At 39.8% G+C, this 22,426-nt stretch overlaps 2 protein-coding genes across 10 annotated transcripts in view; one reads left to right on the top strand and one right to left on the bottom strand.

The window, feature by feature from the left end:
* BTBD9 (BTB domain containing 9) overlaps window positions 1–22,426 on the top strand; it is a 152,446-nt gene that overhangs the window by 120,605 nt on the left and 9,415 nt on the right. For all 5 annotated transcript variants that reach the window (XM_081000202.1, XM_081000203.1, XM_081000199.1 and 2 more), the window contains one exon: window positions 13,459–13,537. In XM_081000202.1, the coding sequence (XP_080856328.1) occupies window positions 13,459–13,537 (79 nt within the window). The remainder of the gene's footprint in view (window positions 1–13,458; window positions 13,538–22,426) is intronic.
* Window positions 6,835–22,426, bottom strand: part of LOC308474196 (uncharacterized protein) — a gene marked incomplete at its 3' end in the record, with an annotated part of 78,316 nt that continues 62,724 nt past the window's right edge. The window contains exons 4-6 of one of the 5 annotated variants that reach the window (XM_081000321.1): window positions 22,339–22,388; window positions 14,807–14,917; window positions 6,835–10,035 (exon numbers count right to left, since the gene is read on the bottom strand). In XM_081000321.1, coding sequence (XP_080856447.1) covers window positions 10,025–10,035; window positions 14,807–14,917; window positions 22,339–22,388 — 172 coding nt within the window. Of the gene's footprint in view, window positions 10,450–14,806; window positions 14,918–22,338; window positions 22,409–22,426 lie in introns of all 5 variants that reach the window. The other 4 variants (XM_081000323.1, XM_081000322.1, XR_013984542.1 and 1 more) reach the window with 4 other exon arrangements.

Raw genomic sequence — 22,426 nt, 5'->3', positions numbered from 1 at the left:
TTTATTGGAGGCGGTGTTCAAATGTGAATGTTGGATGCTAAATGTTATGGTAATGGTTACATTTTATTTAACATCATTTTTAGCAGAAGCTGTCCAAAGAGCAAATGCTAGGTAGATTTTTCATTCAAAGTCTGTCCTCAATAATAAATAATCAAATGAAAGCTCTGTGAAATCTTTTAGGCAAGGACTTGCATTTCATTAAACAGTATTTGTTCTAATTAGGACATTATTTGCACTCTGTTTTACTAACTGCTCTTGTGTAATTTCTGCGGCTTTCCTACCACCATCCACCTGTCTGGCAAAATGTAGTAAAACTTACACAATATTAAACTATTGATTCATTCTAGGTAGGTTTTACCAGGACAAATTAAATACATGAATCATAGAAATCAGAGAAGTAAAAGAATTATTAGGTCTTCAACTTTTCCCTGTGGGTTTATTCTGAGATTATTCCTTACAGTATATTTTCTAGAGTTTTATTGTCAGTCCAGTTTCATATGTCTCAGACGATATGGCTTTCACTACTTCCCGTGGGAAACTATTCCATAATTTAAAAGATAGCTGTCATTAGTAGATTTTCCCCCTTCACCTTATTGCAGTTCACTATTTTCCTTTGCATCTCCAGCAGTCCCTCTTCCCTTTTGAATTCATTCTTGAAATATTGAACTTATAGACATTCATCCTGTTCCTCCCACCAGCTTAACAAATTGAAGGCACTATTTAGTTTTTAATCTTTTCTCATACCTTGGACTCTAAATCATTTTCCCCCTTTATCCATAGCCTTCCAGCTCAATGTATATCCTTTTTATTGCGGTTCAGAAAATTGTATATTCGAACTACAGCCGCTTCCAAAATGGGAAAAAGTTTCTACGTTGGGGTGTGGTGACATCCTCAGACTGCTTTCGCATTCGCATCTGTTAGGCCTTCCTTCCTCAGCTTAGTGCCAATGCCAGCTGTGGATGATGGAAGTTGTAGTCTAGAGGACACATCTGTGTAAGGACGGCACATTTGCCCCCTACATTATGTGCCCTCCCATGTATGTCTTTCCCTTTCAATGTTAAAACAATACAGTTTAAAATAAAATGAAAATGAAACATATTTAAATCATCTAAAAACCATTTAAAACTATCTAAAACATTTAGAACATCTGGAAACATCTAAAAGCAGATACTCTCACATTTACTGATTTCAGTGTTATCTATAAGCCATCAAAGGCCTGAATAAACAGGAATGCCTTCAAATAATAAATTATATCCACACTTTCTGTTTTCCGTGATTAACACAGTTTGAGTCAATTTCAAAACCATTTTGAATTCTCCAAACTAGTTAGTATTCACTATGTGTAATTTTGGTGCCTCACGCTGTCTTCACAGGGTTGCTGAGAGGATAGAATGAGCAAGGTGACAATCATGCGTGCCCCTTGGAAAGGAGGGGGGGAGATAGTTGTTTAAGAGAAGGTTTATTTAGGGACCAAGAGCTTTTTAGTAGCTGCAGTACCCCCAAGATTTGTTATGTCAGCACATAAACACATAGGTTTGGTGAACATAAGGTGTCGTGTACATATATTTAACCCAAACATATGCAGGATACCACCAGACATACCTGTGTGGGCATAAAAAAGATGTTAAACTAAGGTTGTATGAAGTTATGGGAAGAAATGTTCAGGGCTCTGGTGTCGGAGTGCAGTCCCAAGAATGCTTGCTTGGGTCACCATTTGTGCCGTTCAGTCTTGATGAAACTTGTATCATACACTGAGTTGTCGTCTTTCCTAAGTTTAGGTTAACCGGTGCTTGGGTATGAATCATTAACAAACTATTGTGTTACACATTTTGCAAAATTCAGGTGCTTGTTTATCTTTTGACTTGTTTATTTTCCGTTTGGAGGGGGTGCTACAATTTACTGCATTCCTTAGTGGTTTGACATATCAATTAGATGCTACCAACAGTAATGGAGGGGCAGTTGCTCTCACTGTGAAGTTTTTATGGCCAGGCTATGGAATAGCACCCCAAGGGAATGTAAAAGAAAGTATTGATAAATAACATGTAGCCTGGCAAAACAGCAAAGGAGACTGATTAAAAGGGTGGGGTAGGTCCATCTAAAATGCTGTCAGCTCATTTTGTGGCAACTATATCTTTTGTTTTAATTGTAGTGGAGATCACTTGGGCTAGATTTATAACAATCTTGTGTTACTTAGTGGCAGTTTATTTCTTGGGTTAAAATCCTAAAAAAAACCCTCAACAAATCCAGACCTAAAAAAAAAAACCTCAACAACTTCAACCCCCTCTTTGAAAAAACCACTGCCTTAGCCTTTTTTTCTCATGAAGAGATCCCACAAGGCAGCAGAGGTTTAGGATCAGAGTTTACTTTCTCCAAGATCGGCTACCTTCCCGGGTTGACGCACTCCATCTGCCTCTAATAGGGTAATGGCATCAAAATACTGTAATACATGGTGTATTAAAACAGATCACTTTCAGAAGATAACTTGATATGAGCACTGTTGAGCCTCTGAAGGAGAGCTGCCATAACAGTTCCCTCACTATTCTGACTTATCATGCACGATGCCATTCTCAGCAGACCACAGACATGGAAACTGGTCAGAGGGTGGAAGGGCACTGCCCCCCCCCCAAACCTGCAAAATTTGAAACCAGTTACTTAGTCTGAGCACTTAGTTTAGTTTTACCACACAATCCTATCCATGGAAGTAAGCTCCACTTTCCTCACAATGGCTTACTCTCAGGAAAGTGTCTATAGTATTGCAGCCTTAAGCAACTACTATCTTCTTTAGTTAGATGAGAGAAGGCAGCCTCAGCTTAGACTTTCAAAATAGTGCTATGGCTTGAACTGCACCATGCAGCCCCCAAAACACAATGTGAAGGGCAAGTGTTGCATGAAATTAGATAATTGAGGTGGGGGGGCATTTGAGACTCAAATGAAGCACAAGGTGGATGACTATTTTATATTGCTGTATTTGCATTTGCATATATGCTCAGATAATTGATTTGTTTGAACTCTTGTGGCAGAAAATGTGATGAATTGTATTATTTCCAGGGTTACATTATTAAATTTATTTAAGATTTCATACATGTGTTTATGTTTGTGTAAAACCATGGTTTTTCCAAGATGTTCCCAATTTCAAAGGTCCAGGTTATAATTGTAAAATATTTAGTATCAAAAGGTCCTGATATTTGGGTGTATAAATGTTGTTCATTATGAGTTTTGTGTTTACACATTTTTCTCTTTCCTGAATTAATCAAAACACTGTTTTAAAATGGTGTCATCATTATTATTACATGAGCAGCTTTATAAAAAATGCCAAGGAAGTCAGTATAGACTTCATTAAATCTTTTATGTTGGATTTTCCGTTGTAATAAATATGCACTATCAGTTCCACGTTTTATTTCTGTTGTAACTCATGTGCCATGTTCTGAACAGGTCAGTGTGTCTGGCTGTTAACCAAAAGGTTGGTGGTTCAAGGCCACCTAGGGACAGGATTCATGCATTGCAGGGGGTTGGACTGTATTGCCCTTGGAGTCCCATCTCTACAGTTCTATGATTCCATGAAGGCCTGAAGGAAAAGGGAGCCCAATTTATTTGCCTGCAGTGCTCTCTGCCCAAGCCTCCCTTTTCTGAAAGTCTTTGATTTCCCCCTCATTGCCAGCTGGATCAGATAATTAAGCACTTTGGGGCTTTATTGTTCTGATGATGATGCTCTGTTGTTTGCTTTTATTAATAGGGTTGTTTTTAATGTTATGTAACATTGGATTTTGTTCATCATTGGAAAATGTCCTGGGATCACACTGATGTGATGCAGGTCAGTTTACAAAGTGGATAATCAAATAAATAAATGCAATGAAATCTAAACTTACCCTTTCCTCCCTCTGTTCTCTTCCCCAATGTCAGATTGTAAGTCCTTGGGACAGTGATTGGTTTGCTTTATTTATGTTTTAAAGTTCCATATATTTTAATGATGCTGTATAAAAATACATTAATCAGTACCTGATTGATAGTCAGGAATCTGACATTGAATATTTTTGTCTGTATCTAGCAAGAATTCAAGTTTCTAGGAAGACATTTCTCATTGAAAACCTTTTAAAACTAGGGCCAGGGTAACATCAAGATCTCCACAGATCATGATATTATTTGCTACACAAATGCATAGTAAACGCCTAGGTGAACAGATACCTCAGCTGTAATTATTTAGCTGCCTGTTTGTTCTTTCATTTTAAGTAAATTACTTCCCTATGTTATTTTGAGTATTTTAAACAGAAACAGCCGCTTCCATGCATGAATCTGATAGAAATGTATTAAAAATAAATTAGTCCAAGAAAGACTAATTGCTAACTCCTCAGAGAATATATAGGCAGAGATTTTGCTATGCTGGTTTCATTGCCAGAGACGGAAGAAGTAACATTTATTGGAATGCCACAGTTGTTGGCATGTTTAACACTTTGAGTCATTTGGGAACTGAATATTTCTCTTTAGGTTTTTGTTTTTGTTAAGCAACTATCTTAATAATTGATGCATAAGCCAGTCATGTAAGTATAACACCTCTAACAATGTGAGATGCTTGTTCATATTACATTTTCTTCAGAACACTGATTATGCATCTTTAGTTACCTTTATTATCATTTATGATCTTCTGTTCTGTATTTTTAATTAGTACAGGGAGTCATATTAGTTCATTGTCACATCAATAGAATGTATATTTATGTTCCCATTAGACGACATTTTCCAGTTTCTCTTAACAGCTCAAAAGGGAGATCAATATATGTATTCCGGCTGCTTTCCGAAATACCGTATTTTTCGCACCATAGGACGCACCGGACAATAGGACGCACTTTGTTTTAGAGGGGGGAGATCAAGAAAAAAAAATTCTCCCCCTCTCTGCCCAGCGCCCCTTCAGTGAAGCGGCAGGAGGCGCTGCACAGAGAGGGGGAGAACTTTCCCCCTCTTGTTTTCCCGCTCTAAAACAAGGTGCCGTTCAAGGTGCGTTCAGGCGGCTACCCTGGAAGCCTGGAGAGCGAGAGGAGTCGGTGTGCACTGACCCCTCTCGCTCTCCAGGCTTCAGGTTCCTTTCAACCTGCTCTTTGGGGCTGGCGGGGGGAAGCCCACCACCAGCCCCAAAGAGCAGGTCAGGGAGCAGCGGAAAGGCGCAGCGGAGAGGCTCCTGCCATAGCCGCGCGTCACCTCTCCAGCCGGGAGAGGGTCGCGGGGCTATGGCTTCTTTAGCCCCGCGCACACTCTCCTGGCTGGAGAGGTGACGCGCGGCTATGGCAGGAGCCTCAATAGCCGCGCGTCACCTCTCCAGCCGGGAGAGGGTCGCGGGGGGCTGCTTTAGCCCCACGCGCGCTCTCCCGGCTGGGGAGGTGACGCGCGGCTATGGCAGGAGCCTCAATAGCCGCGCGTCACCTCTCCAGCCGGGAGAGGGTCGCGGGGCTATGGCATCTTCGCTCCATAGGACGGACACACATTTCCCCTTCATTTTTGAAGGGGAAAAAGTGTGTCCTATAGAGCGAAAAATACGGTATATGGTTTGACTGTCATCCAGTGGTGCAGTTAGGTAATTTTATACCCTAAACTTAATGGTCTTACTGCCCTCTCCCTCGCTTCAGTGGAAATGGTTTGGAGCCACATTATTTGTGAGTGAAAGGGAAGTGGCAGTTTTCACCAGCTCCCCCACCAATCTCCTGTACCCCCGAAAACCTGCTCCAGAGGTTGTGGAATCCTCCAGAACAGTGTTGGGAATTGCCAGTGGGCAGAAGAGGGAATAGTCTCCACTGTATTATTTGTCTTTTTTACAAATGAGTGGCGTCTATCAGTTCATTGAAAGACAGGTTTGCATCCATCCTGTTTCATATTACTTAAAATGTGGTAATTTCTCTCCCCCAACCCTCCCATATGCTTTTAAGCTGTTACCTTACAGGTGTGTCAAAGCAAAGTAATCTTGCTATAGAGAATAATTTGCTAGTATTTGCTAAAATTATTGCTATATAAATCTAATATAAATAAATAAATTTTAGGAAATAATAAAAATGTTTTTTTTAAAAAAAAATGGACTGATCATGTACGGAGCTCTTGTAAAAAATTATGTTATCTATCTGTATATGTATGTGTGCTTATATATATAAACACATATCTGGATTATGTATTATCATCTTGATCTGTTATCAATGAGAACAATAATTAAATTAATCCACACATCATACATCAAAAAGAAAGATTCAGTATTTTATGTTACATAAAGTTACCCAGTGTCATCCCATCTTCATATTTCCTTAATCAGATTAATTATAGATTAGTACCCAGAAGTGGCTTAGTCATGCTGGCCACATGACCTGGAAGCTGTCTCCGGACAGACACCAGCTCCCTCGGCCTATACAGTGGTACCTCGGGTTAAGTACTTAATTCATTCCAGAGGTTCGTTCTTAACCTGAAACTGTTCTTAACCTGAAGCACCACTTTAGTTAATGGGGCCTCCTGCTGCTGCCGCGCCACTGCTACACGATTTCTGTTCTCATCCTGAATCAAAGTTCTTAACCCGAGGTAATATTTTTGGGTTAGCGGAGTCTGTAACTGAAGTGTCTGTAATCTGAAGCGTATGTAACCCGAGGTACCACTATAGAGCGAGATGAGCACGCAACCCCAGAGTCGTCTGCAACTGGACCTAACGGTCAGGGGTACCTTTACCTTTACATAGAAAATACCAATCCTTGTCACCAGCTCAACTCCCATGGCATGCCAGGTTAATAATCAAATACACCACAATGAGAATATAATTATGATCAAGTGGAATATAATGATTTTAAATACAATAACTCAGCAATACTATTTTAACTTAATTTGAATATTTATTTATCATAATCAAAAGATATAAATAATGCCTAATTGTAAAATCGTAAGTAACAACATGTTGCATGTATCAGTGTTTCATGTTTTAAACTCATGTATCTTCTGTGGCTTTAGTTTTTTCCAGATGCTGTTCTCATAGGGGGGTTTGTGGATGTACTTCCACTGTCACTATAGCAGCTGTGATAATGCTCCCCTCCCTTGCCATATCTATAGCACAAATTACATTATTTCAGTTTTCCAGAGCAATTATTCCACTCCCTCCCATGTGAACTCAGAGTTTTGGTTGTTTTCAAATAATCAAGATAAATGTATTATTTTCTTATATGAGAACCAAATTCAGTTCATGAGCTTCTGTTTGTTACTTTGGGAGATAACTTTCTCAAGCGTTTATCTAATTTCTGGGATGCTGAATTCTCCACTGTGGCTGCCAACCACTCCTGAGAACTTGCCAACTGCAAGTATTCTCAGTAGTGGTGGGGCAGAATTGGGGCAATGGTAAGAAAGCTATAACAGTGGTACCTCGGGTTAAGAACTTAATTCTTTCCAGAGGTCCGTTCTTAGCCTGAAACTGTTCTTAACCTGAAGCACCACTTTAGCTAATGGGGCCTCCTGCTGCCGCCGTGCTGCTGGAGCACAATTTCTGTTCTCATCCTGAAGCAAAGTTCTTAACCCAAGGTACTATTTCTGGGTTAGCAAAGTCTGTAACCTGAAGCGTATGTAACCTGAAGCGTATGTAACCCAGGGTACCATTGTATACAGGAACAGCCAGAAAAGCAAGGCCTCTAGCCCTTTCTGCTAGCTGCTAATCCCTTTCTCCACCTGGTTGCCTCACCATTTCAAGTTCAGCAGCTGGCATACAATTTCTAGCACACAGCACACACATCTCCTGCTGCAATCCCTACAGGTTGGTCCACGCTTCTACCTCCTATTTGCCATTTCAGATTTTGTGCATCGTCACCTTTTGCCCTCTCATTTTGTTTACCTACTTGCTTCTCTAACTCTCCAAGTAAGATTCCTCACACCACTTCAAGCGATGTGTTGTTTACATTTGACTCCCTTCTCCTTAACCCCACATGTCTAACTGGCATCTATTTCCTCCCATCGAATTATATGTTATCAACCTTTCTACACCACCTACACATTGCTTCTTTTTTCCCCTTCTCGTGCTATTTCCCCTGATCTCCTGCCCCCTTTAGACTCCTATAGACAACATATAGTTGTCAGTCCAATCCAAATACTGTCTAGGAGCCGAATCTTATTTTTGTAATACATTGTGTATTTGATTGCTTTAAACTCTAGTTTATTGTCTTGTTGCCATTCCCCACACTTAGAAAATCCAGTTTTTTGCCATGGTACACCAAGGACCTAACAGGTAACTTTTGATATACATGTGTGTTAACTGTACAGATGTAGACAAAGACATGTTCTAACAATGGTCATTACTTTAAGCATGGAAGAAAAGTAGAACATTATACAGGCATCCCCCCCCCCCAATTATGTGTGTTCTATGCACCTGCAGTGCCAGGAAATAAGTAAATGGAATCATACCATGAAGTGGCAGGAGAGACCTGAAGAGTCCTTGTGGCTGAGGAGGACATCAATGAAGGTGGAGGAAGCCCCAAAGACACTGGAGGTGCAATGGGGTTTTGTTTCGGCTGCTCAGCCTCCCTGCGTAACAGCTGATGTGTGGGATAGCCCAGCAGTAGCAGGTGCTTTCCTGTACATCCTTAATCCTCCTACTGGCCCCAGAGCTTCAACTCTGGTTGAAGGGAGAGTTGAGTTGGGGGGGGGGATGGAGAGCAGGACAAAATGAGCATTTAGAGGTTTTTTAGAGGTTGCTCCCCATTTTACACGATTTCAACTCGTGTGTGGGCGCCTGGAACAGAACCCATGTGTAAGTGGCAGGGGGGTGCCTGTAATATAGGCAATTTGTATCCTGAGTAATAATGTATTTTCCCTTCCCTCTGCCTCCAAAATAAAGGAGCAAGAAGAAGGATGAAAACTTGTCTTTGAATTGACTGTGGGATGCTCAAAGCTACTGAGTTTCTTAGTGACAGCTGTTGCTGTTGGAAAGATGAAAGTACTTAGCCCAAGAGTCTGTTTATGTGTTTGAGCAGAGAAAGCAATATTCGTCGCAGGAAGCTCTGGAACAGACAGACTCTGAGAATGAGAGAGCGTGAGATAATTATCTAAATTATGTTCAGGCTATTATTGAAGACGAATATAGTTAAAATGTAATTAAATATGACGGGCTCACAGGATGCAAGCATGGCTTTGGAATGCTAATCATCAATTACAGCTCTCCTTGGGGGACTCAGGCAGAACGAGAAAGTTGGGAGGGGATGGCTGAGGTGAGATATGGAGTATTAAATAACACCCCTAGGGCTATAACAAGGCTAATTTCTTTTAAGAGATGAAGCTGTGGCACCAGGGGACTTTGCTGGCCAAGCAGCATGCACTGTTGCCTTTCAGCTTGAGGACCCTCATGCAAGCCTAAGTATAGGCTGCTGGTACCAGGCCTTTTCTTCAAGATGTAAGCCTCAGCTGGAAGTAATGATTATATTTCCCCCCCCCCATTATAATGCCTGTGTTTTTGTGTATATGTATCAGTGCTATATTTCTTTCTTAGTCTTCCATTCATTTATATCATCTTACTCAGGAGGGCCAGTGGTCCTTGCTGAGATTTCTTGGCATTACTAAAAATAAAAAATTACTGCCGCAAGAAAATTGGGTTCGTTTTCTAGCAGTAATTCATGTTGTGATGCTGGAGTGAGAAAAATATGCACTTAACAGCTTCCAGGGGCAATTTCAGCAGAGTACTGTGTGAATGGTAAGCCATGGTAACAAAGCTACTTGTTAGAACCTGTGGAAGTATGTTTGATTTCTCCCCACCCTTAACTTGCTATGTATTTTCCTTGGACCTGTTGCAGGTTATAATAATCTGTTATTATCTATCAGGTTGCTTTTACTAAGTCCAGCAATCATTTCTAATTGTTAATGAATATTCCTGGACCAAAGTAGCACAGAGCAGAAACTCTTAAAGTTAGGAGAATGTTCCATCTTTTATTGTAACATTTCCTGTTGAATTCAATTCATCAGGCCTCACCAGAGCTCACAACTGGTCCCTGAATGTTTGCTGTCAGTCGTCTGAATTTTCCAGTCTCCCAGTTAGAAGTTACAAATCTCCTAGGCCAAAAGTAACACGAGTAAATACTTCTGGAGTGTGTGCGGGTGTCTTATAAATAGATATTGTGTATAGCAAATACACAATCAATATAATCCCATAGTAAAATTTGCATCCTTGTCCTCAAAATCACAGCCTTGCATTCTTTGCCATGACATATGTAAGATTCAGAAGAAGATTGCAGTGTTCCTGATCATATGGACTCTCCCAAATGATGGAGGCAGTTGTAAGGTCAACTGCAGGAGGCAAACTTCTAAAGGGTTATCATTGCGATATTCAGTAAAGATATTCAATTTGATCAAAGCCTCTTAATGTCAGTTGTATCCTTCTGCTGACGCATTCAAGTCTTCACTTAATATGACAGATGACAGCCTTCATTGGTTATTCTCTTCTTGGGGGGAGATCTGCAATGAAAGCTAAAACTCTCTTAGTCAGTGTTCAGAGCCAATGGGCACAGTCTTATTTGTGTCTCAGGGACCCCTGAATTAACTTGGCTTCTTTGTGCAAGCAATGGAAACTAATGCAGGAAAACAAGACTGCGGCAGTAACCATATCAGAAAAGTCACTTGCAAATTAGGCTTTTTAAATTAGCAGCTGTTTCTACATTTTTTTTGCAGAGAAAATGCCATATTCTCAGATGCTTTTCTAGCAAACCTGCTCAAGTCTTACCTAAAAAAGCAATGACTACCAAAATTACCGGATAATGTCTTCTTAAAGCTGGTGTAAATAACTTTAGAATGAGGTGGATTACATTGGGTTATATGCAGGGAAGTTGTGCCTTTGTGGAAAGCTCTTCCATTTGTGCAGTGTTTGCTGACCCTTCTACTCATAAAAGCTCAGCTACTTGGGAGGGTTGTGGGACGCTCCAGAACAGAAAGGGGCACAGCAAAGAGGACTGCAGTAAATAGAGAGGATGGGCAGAAACCAGGTGCTGCTGACTTAAGTGACTGTAAGCACTTTCTGCTAAGGCAGAGCCATCATTCAATGCAGCCCATAAGAATTGATTTAAATAAGTATAGAGTGATGCTCAACTAATGCAACAAGTTCACCTGGATCAACTAAAACATTATTTAAGCTCTGTAACAGGTCGATACGCCTGCTCAAATTATACAGCAATTGTAATAGACAGGTGTTGTTCTGGTGCTTTCCTTTCTGCTAATTAATAGTATACAAGGCTATTCTAAATACTTTTGTGATAAAATCTGAATTTCTAACCCCTTATCCAGAAGGTCATCTTGCCTGGGGTTTTTTTAATCGTTTCTTTTATTCTTTGTTGCTGTAATCTAGTTTGTAAGAAGTCAGTTTGGTGCTTTTTTTAATCTGATGTTCAAGTTGAGTTCAAGAGGGAAAAACACTAATCTGATAAAGCATTAATCCAAAGTAATGAAGGAATACTGTTATATGAAGACATCCAGATTTTATTTCTGTGTCCTGTTTGGTGATAATAAATGGGTCATCAAATTGCCTTGCTTACATATGACCTAAAGATACAGCATAGCATTAGAAATAATGTGGCCCTTTTATGTGTAAGAAATTACACGTGGGAGAGGGGTTGATGTTGGTATTACTTTTTTGTATCTTTATTTTTATATATTTTTTAGATTTATGTGGGAAATGTTCAATTTGGTTGTTTACCTTTTGATGAATTTTATTGTTTATGACTACTTATGTTTGTAATTATGCACATTTTTTTCATGTTGTATGGTTTTAACTATGGAAAGGTGGGATACAAATAAAATTATTAAAACTAAAGCATACTGTAATCCACTTACAACTACAGTTTTCCTTCCTTCCTTTAAAAACTATACAGAAATCTTAAAGCATTGAGTTATTGGACCAGATAAAAATCCATCTAGTACAGCATCCTGCTTCCTAGCAGCCAGCCAGATGTTTCTGGAGCCTCACAACATAGGGCCCTGTTTATTATTTTCCACAATGTCCCTCTCGGATGACCAGATACAGTGGAGGACAGCAGGGCTCCTGCCTCTTTGCAGTTATAGAGAAGTGCCAATTTCAACAAGTGCAGCCCGCTCTGTGGGGTAAGAAAAGGTGCACTTTCTGAAATTGCCTCTGCTGTACAAGTATTAGAGAAGCAACGATACGATACGATACGATATCTTTATTGTCATTGTCCCTTGCGGAACAATGAAATTGAAAACTACATAAAACTACATAACTCCATGTCCTCCTTTGAATCTGGTAGTTTGTTTCTTTTCTTTTATTGTTTTGTAAGTTAAAGAACTACAAAAAAGAAAGTGGTTGTGGTACTGGTTCAACTGAGGTCAAGTGCTTCTCACTTGTGTCCCAGCCTACTAGTTGCAGAATAATGTCACATAGCATGAAGTGATGCTATATTACTCAATTTTTAAACTGTTCTAAGGGTTTTACCTTTTTCTCCTTTTTGTAATTTATTTATTTATGGTTGTAAGTCTCCTTGAGCATTCCCATATAAAGGTGACTCAGACATTGACTAAATTAAAAAGCATACTGAAGTATCAATATGTAAGCATGTAATTAAATCACTATTGAAAGGGAACTGCCCTAATTGCTTTGTTTTTCTCTCTCAAACAATTTTCTTTTGTCTGTCCTGATAAGCACATAAAGAGAGCCCTGCTGGATCAGGCCACAGACCATTTAGTCCAACAACCTGTTTTCACAGTGGCCAACAAGCTCAGAAGCAACAGCACATTCCCCATTTGTGTTTCCTAGCAACTGGCATTAAGAGACATACTGTATCTGGCAATAGAGGTGGAGCACAGCAACTGCTAGCCCTATCCTCTATAAATTTGTCTAATCTTCTCTTTGTTGGCATCATTGCATCTTGTGGGAGCACATTCCGTAGTCTGACTATGCACTGAAATCCTAACCTCACTTACCTAGGAGTCTTCTTCTTTGGCAATCACTCGTATCTGACTAAGATTGTCTTCCATGAACAATGTGTCTGTAGGTGACTGTGGAGGCCAATTCTGGATCCACACATCCTTCTATAGTGGGGAAATAGGTTTCTGGGTGGGAGTTGTTCACGGTGAGGATTTGCCAAACGTGCCTTCTTCTTAGCTCGTTTTTCCCTTTCATCCTGAGTTCATGCTTCTTCAAAGTCCATGACACCTTTGGTAGAGGCTATTCTCCAATTGGAGCGCCCTCAGGCCAGTGTTTCCCAATTAACCATGCTTACACTGCATTTTATTTAGATTTGCCTTGGAAGTGTCTTTAAACCTCTTTTGTTGTCCACTGGCATTTTGCTTTCCATTCTTAAGTTGGGAATAGAGTAGTTGCTTTGGAAGACGATAATCAGGCATCTGAACAACATGACCAGTCCTAAGAGTAAGCCCCACTGAATTCAGTAGGGTACGTAGTAAACAAAGTTATGATTGTGCTGTTAGTGTGATTGTTAATTTTCTTTGTCCTTCTGATTTCTCTTGCAGATCTTGGCAAGTAATAACTTTTGACAGACAAGCAGCATCTTTTATCAGAATTGTTGGAACTCACAACACAGCTAATGAGGTAACATAATAGATGAAGGTCTGCTCTATGATTGATGCTAAGATAATGTATAACATGTCACCCAGTTTTCCGTATTCAAGGCTGCCAAAGGTTAACGTTGTTCTTTTGTTGGGATAGCTTCGTAAAAATGACAGAATACGTCCTCTAACTCACTAAATGAGGAATTTATTGGTGTCCATAACTGTTTCTTTTAAGTCATGTGTTTAAATTTATCATTACCGTGTTACAGTGGCCTTCACTAGTGCATTGTTGAGTGCCGCTTGAGGATACAGTTAGAACTTTGTGCACCTTTCTAAAAATTATCACATGATGCTAATGCACTGCAGTTGGTCCATAAATGAGGAAAACACAATTAGTCCTTATTTTCTTTAAAAGTGTGTGTGTGTGTGTGTGTGTGTGTGTGTGTGTATGAGACACTAGTTTAACCTACAGTGTTGAATACAAAGATAGCCAGTTAGTGATTCCTTTAGAGCAGGGGTGCACCACCTGTGGCCCTCCAGATGTCTCTGGACTACAACTCCCATCAGCCCCAACCAGCATAGCCGGTGATCAGGGATGATGGGAGGTATAGTCCAACAACATCTGGAGGGCTGCAGGTTGTGCACCCCTGCTTTAGAGTGCGGCAGGCAGGGGTAGCTTATTTATTTATTAACTTAGAGGCAAATCCTGGTTGCCAGCCAGTGGGGATGTATGAAGTGGTGACACTCCCTCTGCAACTGCCACTACTGAAAAGGCCCTTTCCCTGCTGTTTATTTAGCTCATTTCATTTGGTGGAAGCACTCATGGAATGGCTTCTGAAGAAGATCTTAAGATTCAGGTAGATGCCTAGAATAAAGTGAGAGGTGGTTATCCGAAGTTATCCAGTGAAGTTTTTGGCTAGGTTAGGATTTGTGCTTTGATCTACTTGGTCATATGATATAGTCCAGCTATCACATTGCACTGGCTCTACTAATCGATTAGTATGAGTTACCTGAAACTATAGTGAATGCAAAAGTTGCTCAGGAGAGTAAATATTTCCTATATCCTTGCATTATATTCTCTTTGTGACATGTTCCTATTTTCTAAACTTTTTTTTTTACACTTCTTCGCTGTGGGTGATCTTTTAATCTTTCTTTTTTCCTGCTGGTACCACTAAAGGACAAGTCGTTGCATTTTGTTGCTCATATTCATTTCATCAGCTATCTAAGCAATTGGGCATACATATCTTTGTAGGACTGCATCCCTTGAGTAGGATGGTTGTTTTTTCCTGTTGCATCAGTCGTTACTTACTTGCAGCCAGGGTTTGACTTAAACGTAAGAGGCACTTAGGGAACACAAGGCCCAGTGCTTGCCACCCTATTTTCACTTCTAAGCCTACAGACACCAATATCAGCATACACCCTAGGCGAAGAATAAGAGAGAGAAAGCAAAAAACTGAAATGAAGCTGTGGTCTCAAGAGCCTGGCGAAGAAATGTATAAAACTGCTTTTTTATTTTAAAAAATCTGGTCATGTTGCTGAGTTTTCTTGGAGATTAGAGCCAAGTTCTTGATGTAGGTTAGCATATTTATATCCCTGTCAGTCACATTAGAAGATCTTTTTACTGAAAGAGAGCTGATATATTTTAATCTTGTAAAAAGTGAATCATGTCATTTCACAGAATAAATAATAGCTCCATTAAAATAGAAGCCACAAATGCAGGTAGGTAAATTATTCATCCCTTTAAACTGTATGTGTTGAGTCTCACCCACCCCAGCCCGCACCCGCCTGCCACCAGAGAACCAAGGCAGCACTTTAACCTGTTAGAAGCTTAAATGTGGGCAGATTAATGTCTCTAAAGCCACAGATATTACATGCTCCTGCATACATATTTCATACAATGGGAAATTATAAATAAGTCCATAAATTAAACTTGGTGATGGCCTTGGATGGTATTAACCATTCATTGTCTGATTCTCAACCAGAATCTATGCTGTTTCCTGGGCTAAAGTAATAAACTTGTTACAGATTCAAAGGTATACATTTTTTAACCTGATCAGTGCTCACTGCTGCTACAAGGTTTATTCAGTACCAAGGATGCTTCACAAAATGCTTATTCTGGGATGTTCTTCCTTTGCGCCCCTCCCCCCCATACTTGATTTAGCTAAAAACAATGTCTGCCTGTATTTACAGTTTGTAGTAATTAGGATCATAGTAAACCAGAATAGTGTTCCATTTTGAGTTCAGCAGCCTGTCGCCAGCAGTGATCATTATCAAATGCTTGAGTGAATATGCAACTAAATGCACAGTAGACAATTACAGGATAGCCCGCTGCTAGGGAAAGTGCTCTCATAATCTGCTATTAGTGGTGAAATTAAGCCCTAATGGCCTTTTGAGTGATACGATGATATTCTCAGTGTTTCAAAAGTGCAATGATACCCATGTAATATTTTGAAACATTTTTCATGCAAAGTTCCGCAAATAACACACTGCTCTCTTGTTCTAGATGAAATTGTAGGCTTACTTTTTAACCATTACATCTATGCCATGGGAGGCATGTAGGTACATCCCATGCTGAAGCTGTACCATTTAAAGGTCTACAACCTCCATGTAGGTAGTGTCAAAGGTGCAGGCCTTTGACACAAAATAGTCTGTGGGCAGAATCCAGAGTCTATGATTACATGTTAAAGATATGCATGATTGGCTCTGCCCATCTTATTTATGAACTGTGGAATGGATCCATGGGAAAAGTGGTTCCTGGGTCCTGACTACGTGACATGGTAACATTTAACATGTGCCAGGCCCAAGAAGGAAAGGGGAACTTAAGAGCTCTGTTGAGTCAAACCAAAGGCCTAATTAGTCCAGTATTTTGCCTAAGCTAAGGGAAGTCCACAGGTAGAGGCTTTTACTTAACTTGTGCTTCAGTCTATTTTTATACAGGCTGGTTTGTATTAGGTCTTGTATTTCAGAGGCCCTTATAAAAGTACTGACTGTCCTCCATAGAAGGCACTACCGCGAATTTAAATGCTAGATATTTTTGCAATTATGATTTAAGGTGGGGCATGATCCTTAGAAGAAGAAGAGTTTGGATTTGATATCCCGCCTTTCACTCCCCTTCAGGAGTCTCAAAGCGGCTAACAATCTCCTTTCCCTTCCTCCCTCACAACAAACACTCTGTGAGGTGAGTGGGGCTGAGAGACTTCAAAGAAGTGTGACTAGCCCAAGGTCACCCAGCAGCTGCATGTGGAGGAGCGGAGACGTGAACCAGGTTCACCAGATTACGAGACTACCGCTCTTAACCACTACACCACACTGGCTCTCTTAGTCAGCCCAAATCTTGTGATGGAAAGAAGTACAGTGGTACCTCGGGTTAAGTACTTAATTCGTTCCGGCGGTCCGTTCTTAACCTGAAACTGTTCTTAACCTGAAGCACCCCTTTAGCTAATGGGGCCTCCTGCTTCTGTTCTCATCCTGAAGCAAAGTTCTTAACCTGAGGTAATATTTCTGTGTTAGTGGAGTCTGTAACCTGAAGCGTATGTAACCCGAGGTACCACTGTATGCCAGTTATGCAGCTCAGGGCAGAAACAGACATCATGCGGTTGCTATTCAAAAGCATATCAACTGGGACTTCCCATGTGCCCATAGTGTGATATCTGTAAGCTCTGGCTATGCATCTGTTACATTCCTTTCTTTCCCAAAGTTGTGGGTGTTATACTTGCTCTTCTAATCTCACCTGTGTCCAGTGTTTTCAGACAACATTTTCTTCACGCTGCTAGAGCCACTAGAGTTAATGGGATATTTTAAAGTATCTGCTGCACAGCGAGGAGTCATCTGTTAGTTAGTGCATTAGGATTGGCATAATACCTGAACTTTAACTTTTGTAACACTATGCCAGCTGCTTGCCAAGTTGCCCCAAACTTAGAGGGGCAGTTTAAATTAAATGAGGAGTTTAGGTCTTTTTCTGCGCAATAATGAACTTTACCATTCAGTATCACTTGTTTTCCCTCACAGAAATCAACTCCATCTTTATTTAGCATGGGGAGCAACTAGAGGCTGTTAAAGTAAGAATTCATACATTCATCACACTTAATGCAAGAAACTAGATTCATTCCTATGAGTATCTGTCCCAGCATGGAATTTCTGAATGTTCTAGGGATGCATTTGGACACATTTTCCATCCTGTTATTTCAGAACTGCAAGAATACATATGAATGGGTAGAGCAGAGGAAGCAGGTTTGTTTTTTGTGTCCTCTGGCTTCATCATGCAATAGTTTGTGTGGATTGACTTTGTAGTGCCAATCATATTTGAAGAAGTGCTAATTACTAGCCGTTAACAAGCTTCTGTTTCTTCATATTTTTCCTCTCTGTCTAATAGTAGTCTGGTTGCCACCTGTCTTTTTGAATAAGGTATCTCAAAGGCTAATTAAAAAAAATCCTGGATCCTATTTAATTATAGCTATTAACTGTGCATTTTCTTTCCAAAAAGTTTGACAATGTTTGTGGAATATTAATCATTTCCTGTTCCTCTGGTGTTTTAGCTCTTTATCCAGTGTGACTCTGAAATTTTTGTTAGTCTTTGGATGTTTTGATTTCTTGATCACTTGCTCAGCATGATTTTGATTTCCTTCAGCATTTTATCAGCCTCCTTTGGGAGAAGTCTGTCTACTTCTACCATCTGCCTCTCATCTTTCTTTGTGAATGGTGAAATAAAGAATGCATTATGTTTTAGCGATATTTTATGGTGCTTATAAAAATCCCCTCATGCTACCTTTTCAGGCTAATGCTGCCTTCTGTAGTAGCCTCTACTTCCTTAACTGTTTTAAAACTAGTTTTCATTACTTTTCTTAACTGCTTATAAAATGTTCCTTTTCTTCACGATCTGTGCTTTATCCCTCTCATCTAACCTTTGTCATGCTTGGTGATGGCATCTCACCTGTACATTTCCTTTTGGATTCTGTATCACACAGTGTAGATTGTTCCATTCTTATTTTGCTTGTCACATGTACCACTTTACCACTTAGCGCATCCAATCTTTACCGTCTTTTGTTTCTGTTTGATTTCCCTCACAGTTTACTAAAATGTTACTTGCATCCTCTAATTAAGCTAAAACCCATCTTGTTCTCCTGATCTGCTTCAACCAAAATCTATGTTAATAACACACACACCAAAGCAGCACGTATTTCCCATTTTCTTCCGTGTCTGCGGGCTTCATCTAGTAATACCTTAACAGTCATTTTCCTTTTTTGTTGTCAGTCCCCAGATGAAGGCATATGGGGACATGCAAACATACAGTCGTATTTAAACTGTTCAAGCAAATACATGCATGAAATGGTTCCTTCCATGGAAATGGATAGCGAAGGCATTCTCTTCACGGAAGCTCTGTACAGACACCTCTATCCTGCACCCATAATAGATCCCCAGATCATTTTACATATTTGAAAACGTTTGCTTGGTATTGTTCTTTTGTAGTTCTACCTGGTGTCTTCAGTTATAGTTGGTAGCACTGTCTCTTAATACCCTGACTTTGCAGCACATGTGTTCCGATTTTTTTATTCTGGTACTTTGTCCTTATATGATTCTATTTTATTGTGTATATGATACATAACCTTTATTATTTTGAGAAGCATTTAATGGAAGATGCTGTTTGGGACAATAATAACAGTGAGTGTAATGATGCTATAACATAACAGAGCCACTCAGATTTGACTCCTGATATCAGGGGTGTACTCAGTTACATTGCCTTCCCCAGAAAGTAATGTATTCTTGTCAATTGATCCAGTAACTAAATTCAGGGGTTGGTTTTGGGGCTGTTCTGGTGTTTTGTTTTGTGTCCCCCCCCCCAAAAAAAATTGTGTTGCTGATCCTGGCAACTGAAAAAGTGGCAACAGCTGTTGCTTGGGGGGGGGGGGTGAAAAGTACAAATGATTACAGTATTTTGAGAAGTGTCTTTAATCAAAGCATCTCCACCTCCACTGAAGGGGCATCTCCACCCCCATCGTTCTACCTGGACACTGAGGTCCAGCCCTGAGGGCCTTCTGGCGGTTCCCTCACTGCAAGAAGCCAAGTTACAGGGAACCAGGTAGAGAGCCTTCTCGGTAGTGGCGCCCGCCCTGTGGAACGCCCTCTCACCACATGTCAAAGAGAACAACAACTACCAGACTTTTAGAAGACATCTGAAGGCAGCCCTGTTTAGGGAAACTTTTAATGTTTGATGTATTACGGTATTTTAATATTTTGTTGGAAGCCGCCCAGAGTGGCTGGGGAAGCCCAGCCAGATGGGCGGGGTATAAATAATAAATTACTATTATTATTATTATTAATCACAGCAACACATGTGGAAATCACCCTGACAATTGCAGGAAAAGCTATCATATAAATATAGACAGATCTCTTCAAGAAAATAGTGAAGGGACAGCTGAGAATCCTTTAGAAAACAAACAAGAGGGGACTTCCAGTGTGGCAAAATGGGGATCACCATTAAAATGATGATCGCCTGCTGAACAGGGAACTGTTTGCGACGTTGCCATTCCATTGCCACCGCTGTGTTAGGGAGAGTAGGCTACACAAACTTCGCTCCCTGAGCGACCTCTCCCTGGGATCGCTGCCATCTCCCTCAAATAACTGAGACCCCTGAGCCTGTCTCTGCCGTGTTTTGAAGCACCCTCAGGTCTACACTGTTGGATTTTTTGCATTTTTATTTCTCCTCTTCATTGTTTTTAAGATTGAATTGACCCCAGAGTTTGACCTTTGATCCTTTTTAGATTATAAATATACCATAATATAAATTTATTTTTAAATATCAATTGGACTCCTTACTTCAGCTCCTGATTTTAACCTCCAGTCTCTCTCTCTCTCTCTCTCTCTCTCTCTGTGTGTATATCTTACCCTCTCCCTCCCCCTTTGTTTGTTTGTTTGTCTTTTGTTGACTAGTTAGCTAGTTTGTTTTCTTCCTTTCCTCACCCCATATATATATCCCATCCCCTACCTCTTTCCTCCCATTTATATAACAACCAATTAAATTTGTAATTGTTCTTCACATCTTCTATCAAATTTTTACTTCGACTTTTTGACCCAAGTTTTAGACTGGTCCAGATAAAAACTTTGGTGAACTTTAACCCTTCACCCCTCTGCAATCCCAGTTGGAATTGGATACCATCACACTGTTTACAGTGAAAGGATCTCTCCCCCCCCCCCACCAGTTACTTAGTTTTTATTTTAGAAAACCTAGCAGCTACACATTCCCATCAGCCTCTTTCTTCCTAAATTCAAACTACGAAACTGTTTCCTTCATCCCCAAGTCAGAGAAGTATGCCATAATAAACATTTCTGTGAATCCGCTGGCCATCAAATGCCACTTAAATAAGCTTTCAAGCCTTCAGGTCGTTTTGCATATCCAGAGACCATGCTTGCCACAAAATATTTTTAAAAATTCAAAGAACATAGTGACTGAAGTTGCACTGGTTTCACACATACTATGGGGACTGAATTATCCAGAGAAAATCCAGGGGCTGAGGTAGACAATTCACTGAAGATGTCTGTTCAGTGTACTGTGACTCTCTAAAAGGCTAATCGAACTCTAGGCTGTGGTGGAGGAGGGAGAATATTCTAATAGTCTTGTATAAATCAATGGTATGTCAGTAACTTGTTTTTAGCCTTTTCACTCCCAGAGAGATAACAGGGCTTGGATAAAGCTAAGTGAAATCATAACAGTTTCCAGTCAATGTAAAAGAAGGTTTGGGAAAAGATTTTTAAAAATCTGAATAAAGTAAATACAAATAAAGTAAAAAATAGTGGTCACGGCAAAAGCTTTATCTTAAAAAACTTCACCGTTATTATTTATTCATTGCTAGTGCCACTCAGCATAGTTAATTGACAATAGCTATCAAATCAACACAGAGGAGCATTTTTTTATATTATAATTTTTACAGAAGAATGTTACAGAGCAGTTATCATCTGAATTATTCATATTAGTATTGTATATTTGCTTTGGTTTTGCATACTATAACATTAAAACCCTTTGAACAATAAGCAAAAGCAGTATCTTTTATTTTTCTTTTGTAAAGTTGAGCTACAAGCATATGGGCCAGTTCAGACTGTATTTCTGCCCCTTCACCTGTATGTGATCTGAGTTCAGAAATGTGTGCTTCCTCTCAGGCCCCACACACCATATGTAGAAAGTAGGGCTTTCTTTAAATCAGGGGTGGGGAACCTTTTTTGCCTTGTGGGCCAGACTGTTATCTCCTCTGACCTCACGGGCCAACTTTGGCACGTGGATCAATTACTGTATCTTACTTTTAATGTTTAATTATAACAGTTTTTCCTCCTAATAGTTCTATAAGCTTAAATCTTTCAGAGACAAAACCTTACAAAAATAATAATGTTACAACTTCATAAAACACTTTTAAAAGGATTTTTTTTAATCATTTAGATGCAGTGCACTGGCTTGTTCCACAATTTATGCACAAGAGAGCATTCCTTGTAACTTTTAAAAATAAGAATTAGATGGAATCTTATTATACATTTGAAATCACTAAACTGTTTTCTGCTTTATAAATCAGCTTGATTTTTAAGGTGCAGGAGTGTTTCTTTGAATGTAGTTGGTACCTTCATCTGAGAAACAAAGAGTTTTTGCAGTCTCTGATTCTAAGCAGAGTACCTCATATTTAAAGTTATCAAATATAAATGCTTATAAGCGAAAGCCATCTCACAATATTTATCTTTCTCAGTGTTTCATCTATGGTGTTTGTTTTTTAACGGGCTATAAACACAAAGCTGTGAAATGCAGAACTATACCTTTTGCAGCCTAGTGCTATTCATAAGAATAAGCCTGTCTACGGGACTTACCTGCTAGAGTGGTGATTTGTTCTATTTTCAGCACTGCTGGCTGAACCATGCTGAAATAAATAAATAAAGGCTGCAAGCATAACAAACA

The sequence above is a fragment of the Podarcis pityusensis genome (genome assembly GCF_964106645.2).
Source record: "Podarcis pityusensis genome assembly, chromosome: 3".
NCBI classification, from domain to species: domain Eukaryota; kingdom Metazoa; phylum Chordata; class Lepidosauria; order Squamata; family Lacertidae; genus Podarcis; species Podarcis pityusensis.
Note: the sequence above shows the minus strand (reverse complement) of the source record. Positions and strands in the feature narration are given on the sequence as shown.